The 19286-nt window shown below is 37.8% G+C and overlaps 1 protein-coding gene and 1 non-coding gene across 2 annotated transcripts; one reads left to right on the plus strand and one right to left on the minus strand.

The window, feature by feature from the left end:
- Positions 1-7255: 7255 nt before the first annotated feature.
- trnae-cuc lies at positions 7256-7327 on the minus strand. Its single transcript has one exon. It is a non-coding gene; the product is annotated as a tRNA-Glu (tRNA).
- Positions 7328-8183: 856 nt separating this feature from the next.
- Positions 8184-10373, plus strand: ppdpfa (pancreatic progenitor cell differentiation and proliferation factor a). Its single transcript, XM_046872329.1, has 6 exons — positions 8184-8375; positions 8505-8588; positions 9420-9517; positions 9642-9719; positions 9852-9939; positions 10041-10373. Exons 3-6 carry the CDS (start codon positions 9463-9465, stop codon positions 10165-10167), a joined length of 348 nt encoding a protein of 115 aa, XP_046728285.1. The 5' UTR covers positions 8184-8375; positions 8505-8588; positions 9420-9462; the 3' UTR covers positions 10168-10373.
- Positions 10374-19286: the final 8913 nt, after the last annotated feature.

The raw sequence follows: 19286 nt of genomic DNA on the forward strand, positions 1-19286 counted from the left end.
TTTATTTCTAAAGTGAAATCTTGTAGTAGTAATGTCCACCACATCAGCCATTGATTTTGATTATAAAATCAACGTTTAGTTTTTCATAGTGTTTTCATAGTGTTTATGAAAAAACACTAACAGATTGTAATCAGTGTACACAATGACATGTAGATTGCTAGACCCAACATAGACCTCAAAGTGTTGAAGGGCTCATATTGACGCCAAGGTTTCTTTCTCGATTGTGGAGTAATTCAGCTGCTGTTTGTCAAAATTATGGGTATAATAGCACACAGGATGAGTCATGCCATCTTCATCCTCCTGCATCAACACTGTCCCAGCTTCCATCGACCTCTAACTGAAAAGGTTTTGTAAGGTCTGGTGCCTTAAGCACAGGCTCCTCACTTAACAGCACTTTAACGCTCTGAAACGCGTGTTCACTTTGAGCAGACCATAAAAAGGGAACGGGTAAGAGGTTCAACAACCATAGAAAGGTTTTTACAAAAACCTCTATAATAAACCTGCCATGACTAAAATTCTACGTAATTCCCGTCTAGTTGTAGGAACAGGGAAGTTCATTATAGCCGTTACCTTTTCACTCAATGAACAGACTTGACCACTACCTACCTGTTTTCCCAAATAGGTATCCGTGGCTTGAGCAAAGTCATGCTAGGCCAGATTCAAAGTCAATGAGTATTTTTTTAACCTCTGAAAATCCTTCTGCACTGTTTTACATGAACAGGCCAATCAGGAGAATACACCACTACGTCATCTAGATATGTGGAACAATTGGATACATCACCCAATACTATATTAATCAGCCTTTGAAATGTAGTAGAAGCGTTTTTTAAACCAAAAGCCTTTACTGTATATTGAAGAAAGTTATCAGGAGTCACAAAAGCTGATATCGCAGATGCCTCAGGAGTTAAAGAAACTTGCCAATAACCTTTTAAAAGATCACACTCACTAACAAATCAAGTGGCTCTGACATTATCCACACAATCCTCCATACACTGCAAAGGATAAGAATCAAAAACTGTGACTAGATTTACTTTACGGTAATCTGTACAGAATCTAAAACTTCCATCAGGTTTAGGGACCATCAAACATGAAAACCTCAAACATGAAAAGGGCTCACACCGGGTTTTGCTAAACTGTGTTTGAGTGGGTACTTAACTTTCTGTCTCATTAATGCCCTTTTTACATATTTGGCCCAATATGGATGCTGTTTAAGTGGTGTGTTATGGGTGCCATGCTGAAGAACAGAAGTTTGAGTGGGCACAAAATGTAAGGAAACTCATGAATAAGTCTAATAATTTTGTCTTTTTGCTCACTGGATAAATGTGTGAGACAGGAAAACAACTCACGCAATGTTATTGAATTGGCAATCTAGCACTAATTAAAGATGAATTCTACCCCAACAATTTTTGCCCCTTCTACAACTGATACCTCCGGCATGGTAGATATCACAGCAATGGGAGTTGAATTGGGTACAACACACACCTCAGGAGCTTCCCTGGAATGATACACCTTCAACATTAATGTGGCACACTCGGGTATGTTTTTTATAGGAGTTTCTGGAGTTTTAATTACATTGTCTGCCTCGCTTAGTTTCCTTTCCATAAAATACGGACCAGAAAATCTAGCTGAGAAAGATTAACCTGGCACCGGTAACCATGCCATAACTTTGTCTTCAAAAATCAAAAACTACGGGGAACAGCTTTCGTATCGTATTTTGCTTTCATTTTCGACTTTAAGGTTTCTCTAACAGTTTGCCACGCTTTATGGAGCCTCATATGAAAGCTAGACACATAGTCCAAGAGATTCTTTCCACCAGAGCTATCGGACATAAAAGATTCTTTGAGCCCCTGTAAAAGTCCATGTAACGCATGTCCAAAAACCAGCTCTGACTAAACAAAATAGAATCCTGTACAGCTTCAGGCACCGCAAATAATACCAGAGGAACACCTTCATCACAGTCTCTACCTGTGTCCAATTAGTACTTTTGCAAGATTTATTACAGTGACTGGTGAAAACGCTCGAGAGCACCCTGGGACTCTGGATGATGATTAATATTATATAATTGATGATAATTTGACTATGATCAGACAGGGATTAGTTCTTTAACAGTAAATGATATGAGAGATGTAGGATCTATGTCTGTTATCATATAATTGACTTTACTAATCCCAAGAGGTGAGCAAAAAGTGAATCTTCCTTTTCCAAATTCCTTGTGGAGTTTAAACCAGGTGTAGTATTTGCCTCGTTTTACAGTGTTGATGTGATTGTGGAATTTAGATTTGTACCAGATTATTTGTCATCCTGAGTCTCTTCCCTGTCAGACTGTGTTACGTTTTTCTGATGGTAGGATGATAACTCTGTAGTTGGGTGGGCAGTGGGTGATGGTGTCTGCTCTGTTGCATGTCTCCTGTAGAAGTCATATCCTCACATGGGTTTTCTTATCACTGCTATGCAGATGACACTCAACTCTTCTTTTCTTTCCCTCCATCAGATACCACAGCTTCTGCTCGGATCTCAGCATGCTTGTTAGACATATCTTTATGGATGAGTGCTCACCAACTAAAACTCAACCCCAGCAAAACAGAACTGCTGATCATCCCAGGTGATTCATCTCCAGGTCAAGATCTCCAAATAACACTTCATGACTCTCTGCTCTTCCCTTCAGCCACTGCTCGTAACCTTGGGGTAACTATGGACAATGAACTGTCTTTTTTCCCACATGTCGCTAATGTTGCTCGTTCTTGTCGATTTCTTCTCTATAACATCCGAAGGATTCGACCATTTCTGTCCATACAGGCTGCCCAGGTTCTTGTTCAGTCTCTTGTCATTTCAAGACTTGACTACTGCAACTCTCTGCTGGCAGGTCTTCCCCTGAACGCTATTCGTCCACTGCAAATGATCCAAAATGCAGCTGCACGACTTGTGTTCAATCAGCCCAAGTTTTCCCACACCACCCCACTGCTGCGCTCCCTTCACTGGCTTCCAGTAGCTGCACGTATCAGATTCAAAACACTGATGCTTGCCTACAAGGCCAAAAATGGACCAGCACCATCTTACCTCAGTGACCTCATCACATCTCGCACTGCACCACGCTGTCTGAGATCCTCCAGCACTGCTCGACTGGTACCTCCTTCTCTCAGAATGAGAGGTAAGTACACTTCAAGGCTCTTCTCTGTTCTGGCACCGAGGTGGTGGAATGAACTTCCCCTAGATGTCCGTACAGCAGAGTCCCTGATTATCTTCAAACGACGACTGAAAACCTACCTCTTCCTGAAATACCTAAATTAGCACTTTCCAAGTTTGTAGAATTCGAGTTATATTTATATTAAGTTTGTAATCTTGCGTACCAGTGTAGATTTATTCATTACTAGAGACTCAAAGCACTTTTGTACGTCGCTCTGGATAAGGGCATCTGCTAAATGCCACAAATGTAAATGTAAATGTAAATGTAGAATTGTAATGTCCAGAATTTTACGCTCTCATATGGCCACTGATGAAGTTCAGCAGCTGTATGATCTCACTCATCTCCAGTATCTTTGCCTGTCTTTTGAGAGCCTGGGCGTAGCTCCTGGAGTGTGGAAGTGGTGTTGTGTTTGGTGTGTTGTCAGCAGAAGGTGTGTAATCTGTTGGATGGTTGTGGTCTCTTCCTAATCTTGTTTCACTGCCAGGAGTGATGTCTTAGTGGTAGGGGTGGTCTTGGGTGGTGATCTGGTGCAGTTCGGCAGTTTGGCACCTGATGAGCAGATGTAGGCAGAGGTCTGTGGTGATGTGGCACTGTGTATCATTGAGGTGTTCTGAAGTGGACTTTAGTATGGGGTGGGGGTCCCCAGTATTGTTCAATCAGTTGTGGTCGTTATCTGCGTCTGGGTGGATGTCTCTGCGGGGCAGTAGGGTAGATTATGGCCTTTGTATTGGGGTAGGTCTCTGTATCCTTCTCTCCTGTTCTTGTCTCAGGTCGTTTATGATGGTGTGTATGATGATGTGTGAGGGTGTGCCAAAGCTTGATTCAAGTCAAGTCAAGTCAAGTCAAGAAGCTTTTACTGTAATTTTTACTATATGCAGTACACAGTGAAATGAGTGCTACATTAAACACACATGTGCACACACTCTCTCTCTCTCTCTCTCTCTCTCTCTCTCTCTCTCTCTCTCTACACACACACACACACACACACACACACACACACACTCAAAACTCAAGATTCAAAGTTTGCTTTATTGGCATGACAAATATGGACATTCGTATTGCCAAAGCATTGAACAAACAGACATAATGACAACAGAAATAACAGTCAGTCTGAAATAACAATAAACTATAATAAAATAATAATAAAAAACTATACAGAGTTTAGAAAAAAAAAATTAAGAATAAAAAAATATTTTCAATAAATAATTTGTTTTAATACAGAATAAATACAGAATCTCAAAGAATTGAGTACACCACACAATTTTTCATATATCTTCTAAAGAGACAATACTATAGAAAAAAACTTGGATATACAGTATTTTAGAGTAGTCAATGTACAGCTTGTATAGCAGTACAGATTTACTGTCCTCTAGAAAATAACTCAAAGCCATTATTGTAAAAATAGCTGGCAACAAAAATGAGTACACCCAAAGTGATAAGAGCTGTACATCGGGTAACATGCAAAGCCACATCTCCTATTCATCATGTTCATGATTGTATCAGCTTGACATGACCATACACATTTGTGTATCTTGTATTAGAGCAGTTCACATTTGGTGCAATTCTTCATTATGGAGGAGTGTAAGAAGATCCCAGCAACAACCTGTGCAGCTTTGGTGAATTCAATGATGATTAGAAAGGAGGAATAAGGCAGTTCTAGATAACAATGGTGCTCACACGAAATATTGACACTTTGGACACAGTTTTGACATGTTCATTTAGGGCAGTGTTCCCCAACCTTTTTTGGGCCACAGACCGGATTAATGTCAGACAATATTTTCACGGACCGGCCTTTAAGGTGTGGCGGATAAATACAACAACCGGTATAAAAACTGGTATTTTCTAAATATAATAATAAACGTTAATCCACTGTGTTGTTTTTTGTTCATTTTGCTAGCTTGGGTGTTTCAATTTAGCAGTAATGTATTATGTGTTAGTGGCCGGAGCAGCCCCTTTAAGAAGGTAGTCAGATGGAGGTAAGACCTGTGACTGAGGCAAGCATCTTGACATGCATTAAGTGATTCATAGACAGATGTGGCAGAGAGAATCCAGTAATTTTCCAAAATAAAACATCGTTCAAAATCAGATAATAAATAAAACGGAAATAATGTAAGTTGTGTATTCTTTCTGTGTGGCCCTGTACCAATTGACCCACGGACCAGTGCCGGTCGGCGACCTGGGGATTGGGGACCACTGATTTAGGGTGTACTCACTTTTGTTGGCAGCTATTTTGACAATAATGGCTGTATGTTGAGTTATTTTCAGAGGACAGTAAATTTATACTGCTAAACAAACTACACATTGACTATTATAAAATATATTAAAGTTTCATTTTTATAGTATCTTCCCTTCAGAAGATAAACACTAAAATGTTTGCTGAAATGTGAGGGGTGTACTCACTTTTGTGAGATACTGTATGTATATGTGTGTGTTGCATACACGAGATGACATGTTTATACACTGTCCTTCACCTGGTTGAGAGGGACTTAAAATTAGGGATGATTTGTTTTATTTTAGTGAAAAAGTTGTTTTGAATGTGGCTCAGTATTGGATCAGTCACCACGTTCAGGGCCAGATAACAATCCATTTTACTCTGAAGTTGCTATAGAAATAAACTTGGCTTGACTTATTGTAGTGCTCTGTAAAATGTAAATGAAAAAGAATGCAAAAAGATTTGCATATCTAATAAATCCATATTTTATTCACAATAGAAAAAAGAAAACAAATCAAATGTTCAAATTGAGCAAGCATACCAAATATGATCATTTAGAATTTGATTGCCACAAAACAATTTAAAAATGTTTACCACTGTTTAGTAGACATTTTACATCTGGGAACAGTCCACATATATCTGGGAACAGAAGAGACTATTTGCTTTTCTGGGAGAGGAATGTTGTCCATTTGGTCTGATTCTACCTGCTTAACAGTCCTGGATCTTATTTGTCATTAATTTGCTTTATGATTTTTTTATAGGCACTGATGCCCTCCCATGCTATTAGAGATGTGGCTTTTGAAATGAGCGGTGACAAAAAGTCAAATGATCCCTCTCCTCTTTAGTCTGGAGGATGCAATGGATCCATGGTTTTCAAATTTCTAAGTATCTGTCAATATAAAATTTTTCCACTTTACCTCAGTACAGCAGAGTTTTGTGTTCACATATGGCTTATTTTCTGCATGATAGATATTTAATTTAAAATTGTGGATGACACAGCAAAATGTGTTTTCGGGAGGTGTTTCAGAACCTATATAGTGATTTCCATTAAGGGATCATGTAGATTCTGGAAATCTTTTGATTATATTATATACTACAGATGATGAGATTTGAACAATTTGATGTTGAGGGAAATTTTTCTGAAATTGTTCCGACATTTTTTACACAGTTTTTCACAGATTGGTGAACCTCTGGTCATTTTTAGTTCTGAGAGACTCCTCTCTAAGATACACTTTTTATACTGAATTATCTTACTGACCTGTTATCGATTAACATAATTAGTTGCAAAAGGTTCCTAAATCTGTTTCGTTTCTTTTATTTTTTCTTTTGATGTGTTTCGTTGCCATCAAATTAAAAATGATCTTAATTCTTTCTTAAACTGAGGAAATATACCAGTTTAAGAAAGAATTAAGATAATTTTTAATTTGATGTTTTTCTGAATTATAATAATTTTATTATAAAACATTAAATCCACTTTCTCCTGACAGAAAGTGGATTTAATGTTTTATAATAAAATTATTATTGTCACTGGCCATTATCAATGTATAAAATAGCCTAAATTATAATCTGCATGTAGAGACTTCAGGAAAACTAATTAGAATTTAGACAAACTCTCGGCACAAAGAATAAAACAATAGAGTGGCTCTGGCGCTAGGAGGCGCTGCACACCGCCGGTAATCTAACCTTAATGTACCTTAAGCTTAATCAGGGGATATTTTTATCGCCATTGTTTCTGGGAAATCTTTATCGTAAAGCTATATTTGCGAATGGTCATGTTTGTAGACGTGAAATGTCTTCAAATAATTACAGACAGCTTGGTTTTTCGGTGTGTTGGTGGGGGGAGAAAAAAAAAAATCATGTTCCCTGACCGGGAATCGAACCCGGGCCGCGGCGGTGAGAGCGCCGAATCCTAACCACTAGACCACCAGGGAAGTTAAAAACAGACGAAATTGATAACCTATTATGGTATACAACGTTTAGTATAATTTGATTGTATAAATATCCTGGCAATGATTCCAGTCCATATAAACACACACCAGTTTACTGTATCAAATTCATCGACAGCAATTAGTCAATGAAAAAAGAAACTGACTACCAAGAGCAAATCTCAGGAGGACCTGAAAAAGTCTACATACATTACAAACATGTTCCAGCATGACAGTGGCCTCACTCAAAGCGCTCCGAGGAGAATTCGAACGGTATGAACGGAACTGTAACCTCGAACCCACTGCATATCTGGGTGACAAAAAAAGGAACACTGAGTGCTGAACCCCAGGCCTCCTCACCCAGCATCAGTGCCCGACCTCACTTATGTTCACTTGTGGCTGAACGGATAACATGCACACACATGCCTCAGAATCTAGAGTGAATGGTGAAGGTTTTTCTATGTGCAAATAATTGCTAAATCTGGAATAGGATGTGCACTCTTAGGTGTTCACAAATATTTGGCCATATAATGTATACTGGGAATTAAACGCGTGATAGTTGATTTAAGTGCTAATCAGTGATCAATAGAATAAGAAATACACCAGTTTAGTCGGGTAAAGAAACTAAACTCAAAAACGGTAAAAGCAAAGAGGTGATCATATTGGTGAGCTGATCTCATTGCTCTGTCACCCTGGAAAGACCTACAATCCCCGTCACTGATTTGGGAATGACCATTTGGTGCATGCAGCACGCAGTCGCGGCGTGCACACACACACACGTGACCTGTCAGTGACCTGTCAGGACAAGCCCCGTCCCTGGGAGGGACTTGTGTATCACGTGTTTCGGTTATTTAAAAACTCCGTAAACCGAGCTGGTCGGTAGTTCGGTGCAATGATCAGAGTACGCAGTTGGGTTTAATCCCCACACACAAAAACAAACAAACTACAAATGGGTTCTGTCGCCTAGTGTTTCCCCTCAACCATCAACAACCTTAATCTGCTCTTCTGATTTCCATCTTACGATCTGAAAATCGTCCGATTCAGAATATTGACGGTAAGAAAACAACATTGCAGGTTGGAGCGTTTTACTGGAGTTTGTGCTTTGCATAGAAGTTTATTTATCCTAAGCAGCTTTGGGCTTACGTGTCATTAGATTGAGATGTGTTTGTGTTTTCTTTTGTAGTGTTCATTCGTAGTATGAATACCATCCACCAAAGAAGATCAAGGCAGATTTCCTCATTCAACACTAGGTTGTTGTGACAGAGAGGTAGGTTTCAAAATGACGCTTTGTGTCCTCTTGCTTAATATTGCATTGGTCAAATGTCATAACTTCCTGTTTCTTTCTGGCTGACACGATTGCTTAAAGCTTGTGATTATTAACCTACTGTGTATATACACGAGATTTAACTCGAGTGAGATATAATATGTGCAAACAAAACAAAGGCCATGTTGTTGTGCCACTGACTGGTGTTGCCAAGTCACAAAACGTCCTCCAAAATGGCGTGTACTCTGTCAGATTAGTTGTTTCTGTGCACCTCAGTGTTTAAATGTAACATGTTTTTTTTTACCTTTACTTATCGAGCACGTCAACATAGTCGTTCTGCCACAATTTCTGTACACATTTTTTTTTATATTAGTGCTGTATACATCTTTCTGTAACTCCAAAGTCCACACAATAAAGCAAATCCAGTGTTTAACATGGACACAGCTGTGCCTGTGTTTTGGCAGCCATATACACAGACCATGTCCATGCCTGTGCTCAGCACATCACACATGCCAAGTGGATAGATGGAAATGGAAATCCAACTCTTCTGCCAACAGCTGTCAGGGCATGTAACTAGACTTTAAGAACATTTCCCTAGATGTGGTTTAGGGTAAATTTCCAGTCACTTAAATAAGCCACTACATAACCCAATTCTGTCCACAGTGCAATGTTTTCACTTCTTTAAATGCTAGGCTGAAAATAGTGCAGACATTTGTTGGATGATCTGTGTTTTAATGCTTTCTGATCTATGTTAAATTGTTGTGAAAGGCCACAGCATTCAGCAGAGTGCACATTAATGCTTTTGTCTTCTCTGATTTACGTCAACCAATGCAGGGTTTCCATCTTTCTAACGCTTATCACAAACTGGTCCTCGAAAATGGCAGCAATTCCATCCGGTGGCTCTCTTGTTGCTACCCATGACTACTACCGAAGTGAGCACTACTTCTTTCAAATCTATTTAGATACTCGTTACATTGCATTAGTTTTACAGTAACCATGTTCATTTTGTTATTCAAGGTTACTCTTTTTCTAAATAAGTAAATTCAAATGTTTCAGGACGCATAGGATCTACTTCCAGCAACGGTTCCTGTAGCAGTTCGGAGTATGTTGGGGAAGCTATTCCACACCACCCAGGTACAAAAACAAACCCATTCTTTCTTTCTTAGTACATGATATTGAATTTCATTCCAACCTTTTTCCAATCGCATAAACTTTATTTGCATAAGCCTAGGCTGTAAATCTTGATTATCTTACATTTAATCCCAGGTCTACCCAGACAAGATTCTGGTCACTGGTGGGCCAGTTTCTTCTTTGGGAAACCGAGTACACCAAATGGACATGACGCTCAGTCCAAGTAAGTTTAATAGCAATTCAGAGTAAAATAGGAAGAAGACATGCATCCCTTTCACATCTTTACTACTTTACTAACCACAAACTTTGTGGTTTCTGTGGCAGGGCTGGAACTTATACTGTAACCAATGGCCAGGTGACTTGCATTGCCAAGGAAATGATTCAGAAGAGAAAGCTGAGTGAAAGCAGTGATCATGGAAATCCTGAGCCCAACACTCCCCCTGCATCATAAATGCACAATCAATGCAGCCACCGATTTAAAATCCGCTTTCTTACACCACACCAGATCCATCGGTGGATGCACTGTCTTCCTTTTTCTCCTTGTTAGTGGAAATAAACTGCTTTTTATGTTGCTCAGGCTTTTTTTTTTTTTTTAAATGATGACCAAAAAATGTTTCAAAATGTTTAAAAAATAAAATAATACCTTTGACCACTTAATGTGCCCTTTGCGTAAATGACTTCAGCATAAGGCTTAATGCCTGTTAAGTAAATTTTTTTTGTATAATCAGCTACAGCAAGCTTATCTTTAACTAGGTTTATAATATTGTTTGTTATTGTTTTAAACTTGTTTCTAAGGATGTAGGTGGCAGATGCCAGGGGACAGTAAGGACACTACTGATATGTTAATAATATAAATGAGAAAGTTGGTTTCCTGTTCTGTTACCCCACCACACCCCACCAACCTCTTCATTAAGCAGGATACAGAGTAAAAGGTTTTGAGTATAAAAAGTTTCATGGCAAAGACAAATATTGGATATGGCCCAAAAATGTGAAAGTAAATGTTCATTTCAGTGTGTATTACTGCTAAAGCACAAGTGTTTATATGAATGAGTACATACTGAAGCTTTTTTTTTTTAGGTGGGTGTGCTCTCATGTACTTGCAAATTTAACTTTTGTTGCATTGATAAGAAGAGACCGCCTTCTATACTGCTGAAGTACTTCCTGGCACGTGGGAGATGTTCTGCAGTTCTCATTAGTGGAAAAGTACCTCCTGCCCTGTGGTTCAGTTACTTAAATGCAGTTGTTGCAAAACACAATGTGTGTTACTACTGTTCGATGTTTGTCTGCCTCTTTGACTTGTATTTAATTGATTTAATTAATGGGACATTACAGTAGGGAATGTCCCAGTCACTGCCCACAACTACTGTTTATTATATTCAGTGCCTAGTGCTTTTATGCTAATGGAATAAAGCTTCACAAGCTTAAACCCCCCCAAAGACTTATCTCTTCCTAAAGTACTTGAATGTTGATGCAGAAACACCAGTAGCTTTGTTTGAGTGCGTGTTTGTTAGTGTGTAGGTTTATAGTAGTAGGTATTATTTGTAGTATTTTTTTAGTGCCTCTTTTTGACCTTCCTATAAAAATTGACTATGCTCAAAATTATGTGGACAACGGATCAGTAATAATTGTACATTTCGAACATCTCATTCCATGAGATCATTAGTTAGGTCAGGCACAGATGCTGGAAAAGGTGGTCTTGTGTGCAGTCAGCTTTCAGAGATATCCCATAACAGATAAGTTTAATTGACGACAGGGGTCTGTAAAGGCCACTTAAGTTAGCCATTTGGCACCATGTCTTTATGGACATGGCTGTAAATAAATAAATTACATAGAATATATTCTATATATAAATACTGTATCCTTAAATGAACCCTGTTGTCATTAGTAAAAGCATTTCCATTGGGTGAAAAGACTTAATACAACTAAACAGATATTCGTATTCTGAGTTGAATCTCATTGGAAATTAGTGGAGGATTATGAGATCGCAATCCTTGTAATGTTTAAATCCTTAGATCTTTTGTTAATAAAAAACATTTACAAGACAATTTCATCGAACCACAATGATGGAAAAAGCCAATTACGTCTTCAGTAAACCTAATGTCCAGTTACTTATTTTCCTTTCATGCACATGACCACCTTCATTCCAAGGTTTAAAAATGTGATTCCTTATAGCCATGCATTTTTCTTCTAGGACCTTAACCCTACCTAAGAGCAGAGAGGTCAGGATTTATCAGGCTTTAATCTGATTAAAATAGGTTACCTAAGAAGTGACATCCACAGCTAATACTGCTTATATAACAACACCTGTTGTTTTCCTGTTTGGAAAAATACAATCAGGACAGACATAAGGTGTCAGGTCAAGAAAACAGATTTGATTACATCGAGTCTCTTTAGTCTTATTTCTTGAGATACATGTAAGTCACAGCGTTTGACAGTCAAAAGTCTCACCATGAATTTTCCTCCTTTTTGTCTTTTTTTCTTTACCTGTAATTTCTTTTTCCATCATACAATAATGGATTACTCTATTGCATTTGTGGAATTTTGTTGTTTGCTGTGTTTAGACCCCCATTGATTATAAATAATAAAATAGAGTTAACGAATTAGGTTTTTTTTTTTGCTTTATTGCACATAAATGCATGATCTTACAGGCTGTTTATCCACAATTCAGTAGAATCCACATCCAATAGATCTTCCCAGGCCACACGTATAAATTCTGTAAATGAAAGTTTAGTTATAATGAGGTTTTCATTTATCTGCCACTTTCATGGTATTTCAGTGCTTCACAGTTTTACATAATTCTAAAAAATTAAATGCTGTGCTTCATCTTATTATACAATAATAATAAAAAAAATTAAACCTCCTTTCTCAAGACTTTAAATGCAAAAAGTCATGAATTAAAATGTTTATTATGTGCTACTTTTATACTGAAGTGTTCTAACAGAGTAAGAGGCAGCTACAAGGTAGTAACAGAGTAACACCACACACCCTGAATATAACATGCATGCTTTTAGTTCCAAACTGCAAGGTTACTGTGTATAAAGGTTACTTGACTCAGGCCAAGCATGCAAGTCATGTTTAATGTCCTTAGAGAAAGGTTGTGATTTGCTTCATTTGGTGACAGGACATGACTGTTTGATCGCACGTATTCCATGTTACTCCTTAAAACACAAAGTTGCAAAATTGATGCTGATTAATAACCATACAGGGGGGATTTGATGTAAAAAATATGTTTTGTCTTAGTTTGTGGTCTACCTACTGTACAGGGAGTTAGATGGCTATTAAAATATATGTTGAGTAGATGACCAGATTGTGAGTTAGTTATTTTTTAAAGTAGAGAGTCAGCACAGATTCTACAATCAGTCAATCTCTGTGTGAATGTATGCCTTATCCTCAGATGCACTTTCCTGCAGAGACATAATACACGCATATGCACACCTACTTTCAAGAGCCCCCTTTAGCTGATAGCTGACAGGTTTAAAGAACAGCAACAGACTTTTACATTACTGTGACACGAATGATGATGGACAACAACAGTAGGAAATTGGGTCAAAGTGTATGAGGTTACCTCATGGGGAAAAGCCTGGCCTCCCTATCCACAGTATCCATTTGTTCATACCAATGGATGTCCACCTCACATTCAGTATGACACTGAATTGTGGGTACCAGAAAATATACATAGCATTTCTTGCTGTTTCTTCTTTTTAGGAGCAGCAAAGTACAAATCATCCAAGATAGCCTAACTACTAATAACAGAATTTGGAGCATCTTTTTTTGAGGAAATAAATGTAGAATATAGAATAAACCTCTTAATAAGATTATCTGTGTTTTTTATAATAATACAGCAATAATGCAGCTGCAAATTTAATAGAAAAATACAGTCATCCCATACTTTTAATTATGCAAAACTGTCCTGGGGTCAGTCAGTCAATAGGTGTTCTGACTATTTTTGGCAGAACTACTCTGTAATCCACCTGCACCAGAACAGGAAATCCAAAACCAGTTGCTGCTTTATTAAGTAAGTGCTAGTAAAATTATATCCATGAGTACCCTCTTGATAGTGAGACAATCTTAGTTGAAGGGTTCAAAAGTATTTAAAACTATATTAAAAACTATATAAAAAAGACTATATTTCATACACTATATGGTCACTAGCTCCCCTTTTCTGTAATAATCTTCACTTTTCAGGCTTTACCTCAGATTTTGGATGCATTGTTGGTCATGTCACCATAAACCATTAGTCATATAGTGTCTGTCTCTGCTTGTGTACTCTCCAAGAGGGTACACAAGGATATAATTTTACCCAACCAGCACTTACTTAATAAAGAGTTGGTTTAGGATGTCCTGTTCCTTTATGGTGGTCCCTCAAATAGGCTGGCCAAGGATAGCCAGTAGCCTAAATTATTTTGCTAACTGGCACAGCTAAACATAAGAAACATTAGATAGTGTAGGCCTATACAACATCTGGAACATATTGACTTGCATGCATCATCAATATCTGGAGTGAATTGGATAGGAAAAGGAGAAAGTTGCTGTGTTGTCTAGATATAACAATAAATCAATAAAATATATAATTAATTAATCATTTATTATAGAAATATATAGGTGCGGCTATAATACACACACACACACACACACACACACACACACACACACACACACACACACACACACACACACACACACACACGTACATATGTTATTATCTTAACAAAACCAATAGAATATTGAACAATATAAAACATTTATTACAGGGAAATTGCTTCCACTGTTACTCTGACGATACTCAGTTGAGATGAGAGACACAAGTTTAATAATGATGAGGAATATGTAAAAGACATTAGACAGTGGATGCTTGTCAACTACTCAATTCGGATAAGACAGATGTACTTTTACTAGCACCATATGCATCCAGATCTTAGCTTTCTGATTAGATAGCAAGATACCTTACAAAAGCCAAAAAATATGACCCTGTCACCCATGTATAAAGCAATGAATGGTCTCGTGCCGCAGTACCTGATCAAACTTTTGTTATATTACGATGCACGCTTACTTTAATCAAGTATAAGACCAAGTAATAAGACCACAGCAGGGGCCAGAGCTTTCTGTTACAAAGTCCCACAGTTACAGAAAAGTCTTTTGGACACAGTCTCAGTGTTTAAGTCTAGGTTGAAGATAGGTCGGATCCTTTACCGAAGAAAAAAACTATTAACCGAAAGGCTTGGCTAATCAATGTTAAGCTTCACATGTTGGATCTGCCTGGTTCATCCCGACATCATACCTCTGGATGGGGTTATTTTCATTTGAGACCACTCTGCACAGCTGGGGATTGTTCCACACCTAAAGACTAAAGATGTATATTGTTAGATTTGTCTGTGTTTGGTTGAGCAGTGGTTTGGGTGGCTCGCTAATGTATTAGATTCCTCTTATGCATAAAATAAGTAAGCTTGACCAGAGTTCTTGTGGGGAGAAGAATTTATTAAAGGTAGCAGTGTAGCGGGTCTTCAGCAGTGATGTTAGTCGGTCTTCAAAATATCTTCACCCAAGATCTGTCTTCGAGACAGATCTTTATACAAGAGTACAAGACTTTAAGGACTTCCTGTGTATGGTCCTCAATACACAAAACCAAATGTCCTTTGTGTGTGTGTCATCTGGCCCACACCCATCTCCCTTATAGACCAACTTGATGAACCCCCCACAGACGCAACTGATTGTATCTGAGAGGCAGTCACAATGTAAACGTACTTGAATAATGATAAACATAATCTTTCAATATGCAATAAACTTACACATTCTTTCATATAACCTTATTACCACTTTATCTTTGCAATGCTGTTTCTAGACAATGTTCATTGTAAAAAGCGATATACAAATAAAATTGCATTGCATTGCATTGCATTGCATTGAATTGAATTGAATTGAATTGAATTGAATTGAATTGAATTGAATTGAATTGAATGTCCCTGAAGTACCAGTGATCCTGTCTCTTTCTTCTTTCTGGACATGCTTGATTCAATGCTCAACTTCTGACTTCAACTGAAGACCACTTTGTGCAGCTGGGGATGGCTCCACATGAACAGCGTAAACTGAAAAACCACAAAGATGGTTCTGAACTGTAATTAAAATAAAGCATCTGCTACAACGACCTAAGACTGCAATTGCCATGACCAGTTTTGCATTCAAGTTTCTATTAGTAAGCACTTGATATCCTCAAGAATACAAGTCCTCAAGAATACAGGTCCTCAAGAATACAGGTCCTCAAGAATACAGGTCAAGATTTCCAGGTAATGAAAAACAAAAAAAAAAAAACAATTTGAAGGCACCTGGTTAATAAAACACATCTGAGGAGACTGTACTGGACTGATAGGAGGTCTACAGTAACAAAACTTTTTAAAATCATGGTGAGCAGAATGCACAAATCATTCAATGCTGACCGGCAAAATATCATATTAGGTTCCACTTGTGGCAGTTAGGAACAAAATCTGAGGTAGTTCCTGAAAAACTCAAACCAGCTTATCTACTACCAGCAAAGATGCCATGTATAATGTTAAAGTGATCACATTTATCCTTCTTTTTATGTTTGATGTGAACAATTATTTTCTCCTATAATAATAGCTTCTCTTATTAAAACTTATGCTACCATTGAATTCAAACTAAATTGATACCTATTCTACAGATAAAAGGTCACAGACTGTCTTTAAATGATGTTACTATTGCAAATGATATGAATGTAACTGTGGTCCTCTGAACCCTGTGTAACCATCAGAGACAGTGAGAATCACTTGGAAAAAATTGTGTATGTACACGCCTACAAACATTTCCATCACAGTCACACAGTGACATTTGAAACAGCAATAAATACCACTGTGATAAAGTTGGCATTTCTCAGAAGCTTCTTATCAGGCTAGTGCCAGTTGCAACTGACAAACAATTTGGGCAGTAAATCTTTTGCTGTATTTTACCCTTCTTTACTGCAGGTGTTCTCAGCAATGTCAAGAGGAATTGGGCTCACATTTGGACTTTCCAGAAAGGGTGCTCAGAGATAACTTCCACATTCACACCCTGGGAGGAGTGATATTAACTTTGTAGACCCTGCAGACAGTAAAAAGTAATGCCCAGGAAGCAGCAGCTCGAGTGACACATCTCTAAATGATGTACACTATTAGAAGCTGCTACTTGTGGGGTAGAATGCCATGCAAGGAGCTTGATATAAAGCCATGGTGCTGATATCCAGCACAGAGTGGACCATCCTTTACTTAAATAAGGGAACACCTGTGTCTTTCCCTCATGGCAGATGAACAGTTGGTCTGAGGATTGAATGAATATCATCCTGATTAAAAAATCAGTAGAGTGTATATTGGGTGATGTGACCATAGGCAGAAATCCTGAATTCAGCCACTCTTTGGTTATTTGGCATCTGCTTGTAAATCATAAAAGCATCTCTTTACTGTGATCGCTAACAAAGGTCTGTCTTCAGAGACACCCATTTCAGTTTGTTGTCCTGCATAATGTAAATGGCATCAAGGGACTGAAGCACATACGAGAGTGCTCACACTAAGCACTTAGAAAACTGTGGCACAAAACAGGTGCCATAGAAAGGCTATAATAATCCGATGAGCCCTCAGGGAGATGTTGTTCATGGCTGTGTTGTGTACTGCAAAGAGAGCAACATACTTTAGAGTAGATGTGGACCTTCCCATTGTTGCCTGTGTTTTTATATTATACAATCAATATTACGCCCATGAACTAGTAAATCAAAATCACAACGTATTTACTGATAGAGACTTCAAAACACCTCTGTAAAAATTTACTTACTATTGGACTTTTATAAGATGATGAGATACGCACCATTTTCTGCAAAACAACTTCTGGAAACTATGTGCTAGAAGCTTTTTATCCAGGAGTGTTTACATAGCCTAGATCTGTTTTTGAATGAAACATTTGGATAAAATAGGTTTAATGCATTTTCAGATTAATCTCCTTAGTGTCTGAAAGGCTTGGGCCCAGAAGAACTCCACAGTTGTCCAAATGTTCCTCTGACAGCTAGGCCATGTGTTAAAAACTGAAGTTCCAAAGTTATATATTGCCTCTATATTTAAGTATGTAAGAAATAAAAGCCCTACAGTGGTAATTACTGCAATAACACAATGTATGCTTATTTAATGTTTTCAGTGGACAGCACAGTCTGTTACTAAATCTCATTCAAGCCCACTGATATGCCACCCATAGAACTCCAGTAAAGCACAGTGAGTTTATATGTGCTTATGGCAGGGTGTAAATACAATGTATTTGAATGGGAGAAAACAAAAATAATTCCTTTTAACTGGAATTGACTTTAAATACATAATTTTAGGTCCTCTAGGTCTTCATGAGAGCATGTGCAGTTGGGTTTTACATTAAAAATATATTTCGTTGTTGTCCGGACCCATATGCACAGCTTCTTAATATAATGAATGGGATTCCACAAGGCAGAAACTCATAACCAGTACCAGAATAGACTGAAATCAAATGCATAAAGCTAATTTGAGCAGTTGACGCTAACTTGAACAGTTGAACAGCAGGCCTAGCGGTCAATCTTCTTGTGAGCTGTTTCTCTTTCACACTGCTGCTCTCTGGTGTATCTTGATGGTAGTTGAGGCACATGGCAGATCGGTAGCAGCTGTTGAAAGTATTAGTCCTACTTAACTATAATACGGAGCATGAAGTTTCTGGTATGTTGGGAAAAAGTATGGTTATATGGGCGCTTTTGCAGTACAGTGTTGCAGGTTTCTGATGTCATTGTCAATGCTTAAGTGCATACATTGATTATTTAGGTTGCAAATGAACACAGATGCTTAGAACATGCCCATATAAAATTATATACACAGTATTCTACCCATATTATTATGTACTTTCTCATTAACCAAGCTCTTGTAACAACCCAATGCACTTACTTTAGTATGTAAAGTCTTTAGGATGTGCATCCTTTGGATTAATAACTGTGTTTGTGTTCGGATTCTGTTAGAATATTAATAGATAAATATTAAAATATTTAGAAAAGTACTAAAAAGAAAACATTTGTTAAATCTACCTATTGTAGAATTGTCTGATGCATCAGTCATAGCAGTTTGACCAGTAGCTTCCTCACAAGCAAACACCCGGGAACACAGTGACCCCATTACCTGCTGCCAAAAGCAATGTCTGGGTTTCAAAGTGATCTAGTATCCAAAAATACCAACCAAAAAAAAGAGAACATTACACATTCCCATCATCTAAAGTCAATCTCTGACTAGTGAATAACAGGGGATGAGCATCTTGTATCACCGAGGAATTACATAGCCTACTTAACACCTGGAAAAAACTACAAAAGAAAATTTGATTTAACATTTTGGACTAATTGATCATTCTCTTGTCAATTCAAATTAAATGAGTTTGAACAGGTGCAGAAGCATCTGTCTGTCCCTGTTTCTTGTTCCACTCACTACTATTTTATCTAAGATGTTTCCAGGACAAAAAAAATCGGGAAAGCTTACCAAAAAAAAAAAAACCTTTCATTACTGACTTTTTTTGTATTGTGAAATCAAACAGGGTTTT

The sequence above is a fragment of the Silurus meridionalis genome, chromosome 17 (assembly GCF_014805685.1).
Source record: "Silurus meridionalis isolate SWU-2019-XX chromosome 17, ASM1480568v1, whole genome shotgun sequence".
Taxonomy (NCBI): Eukaryota; Metazoa; Chordata; class Actinopteri; order Siluriformes; family Siluridae; genus Silurus; species Silurus meridionalis.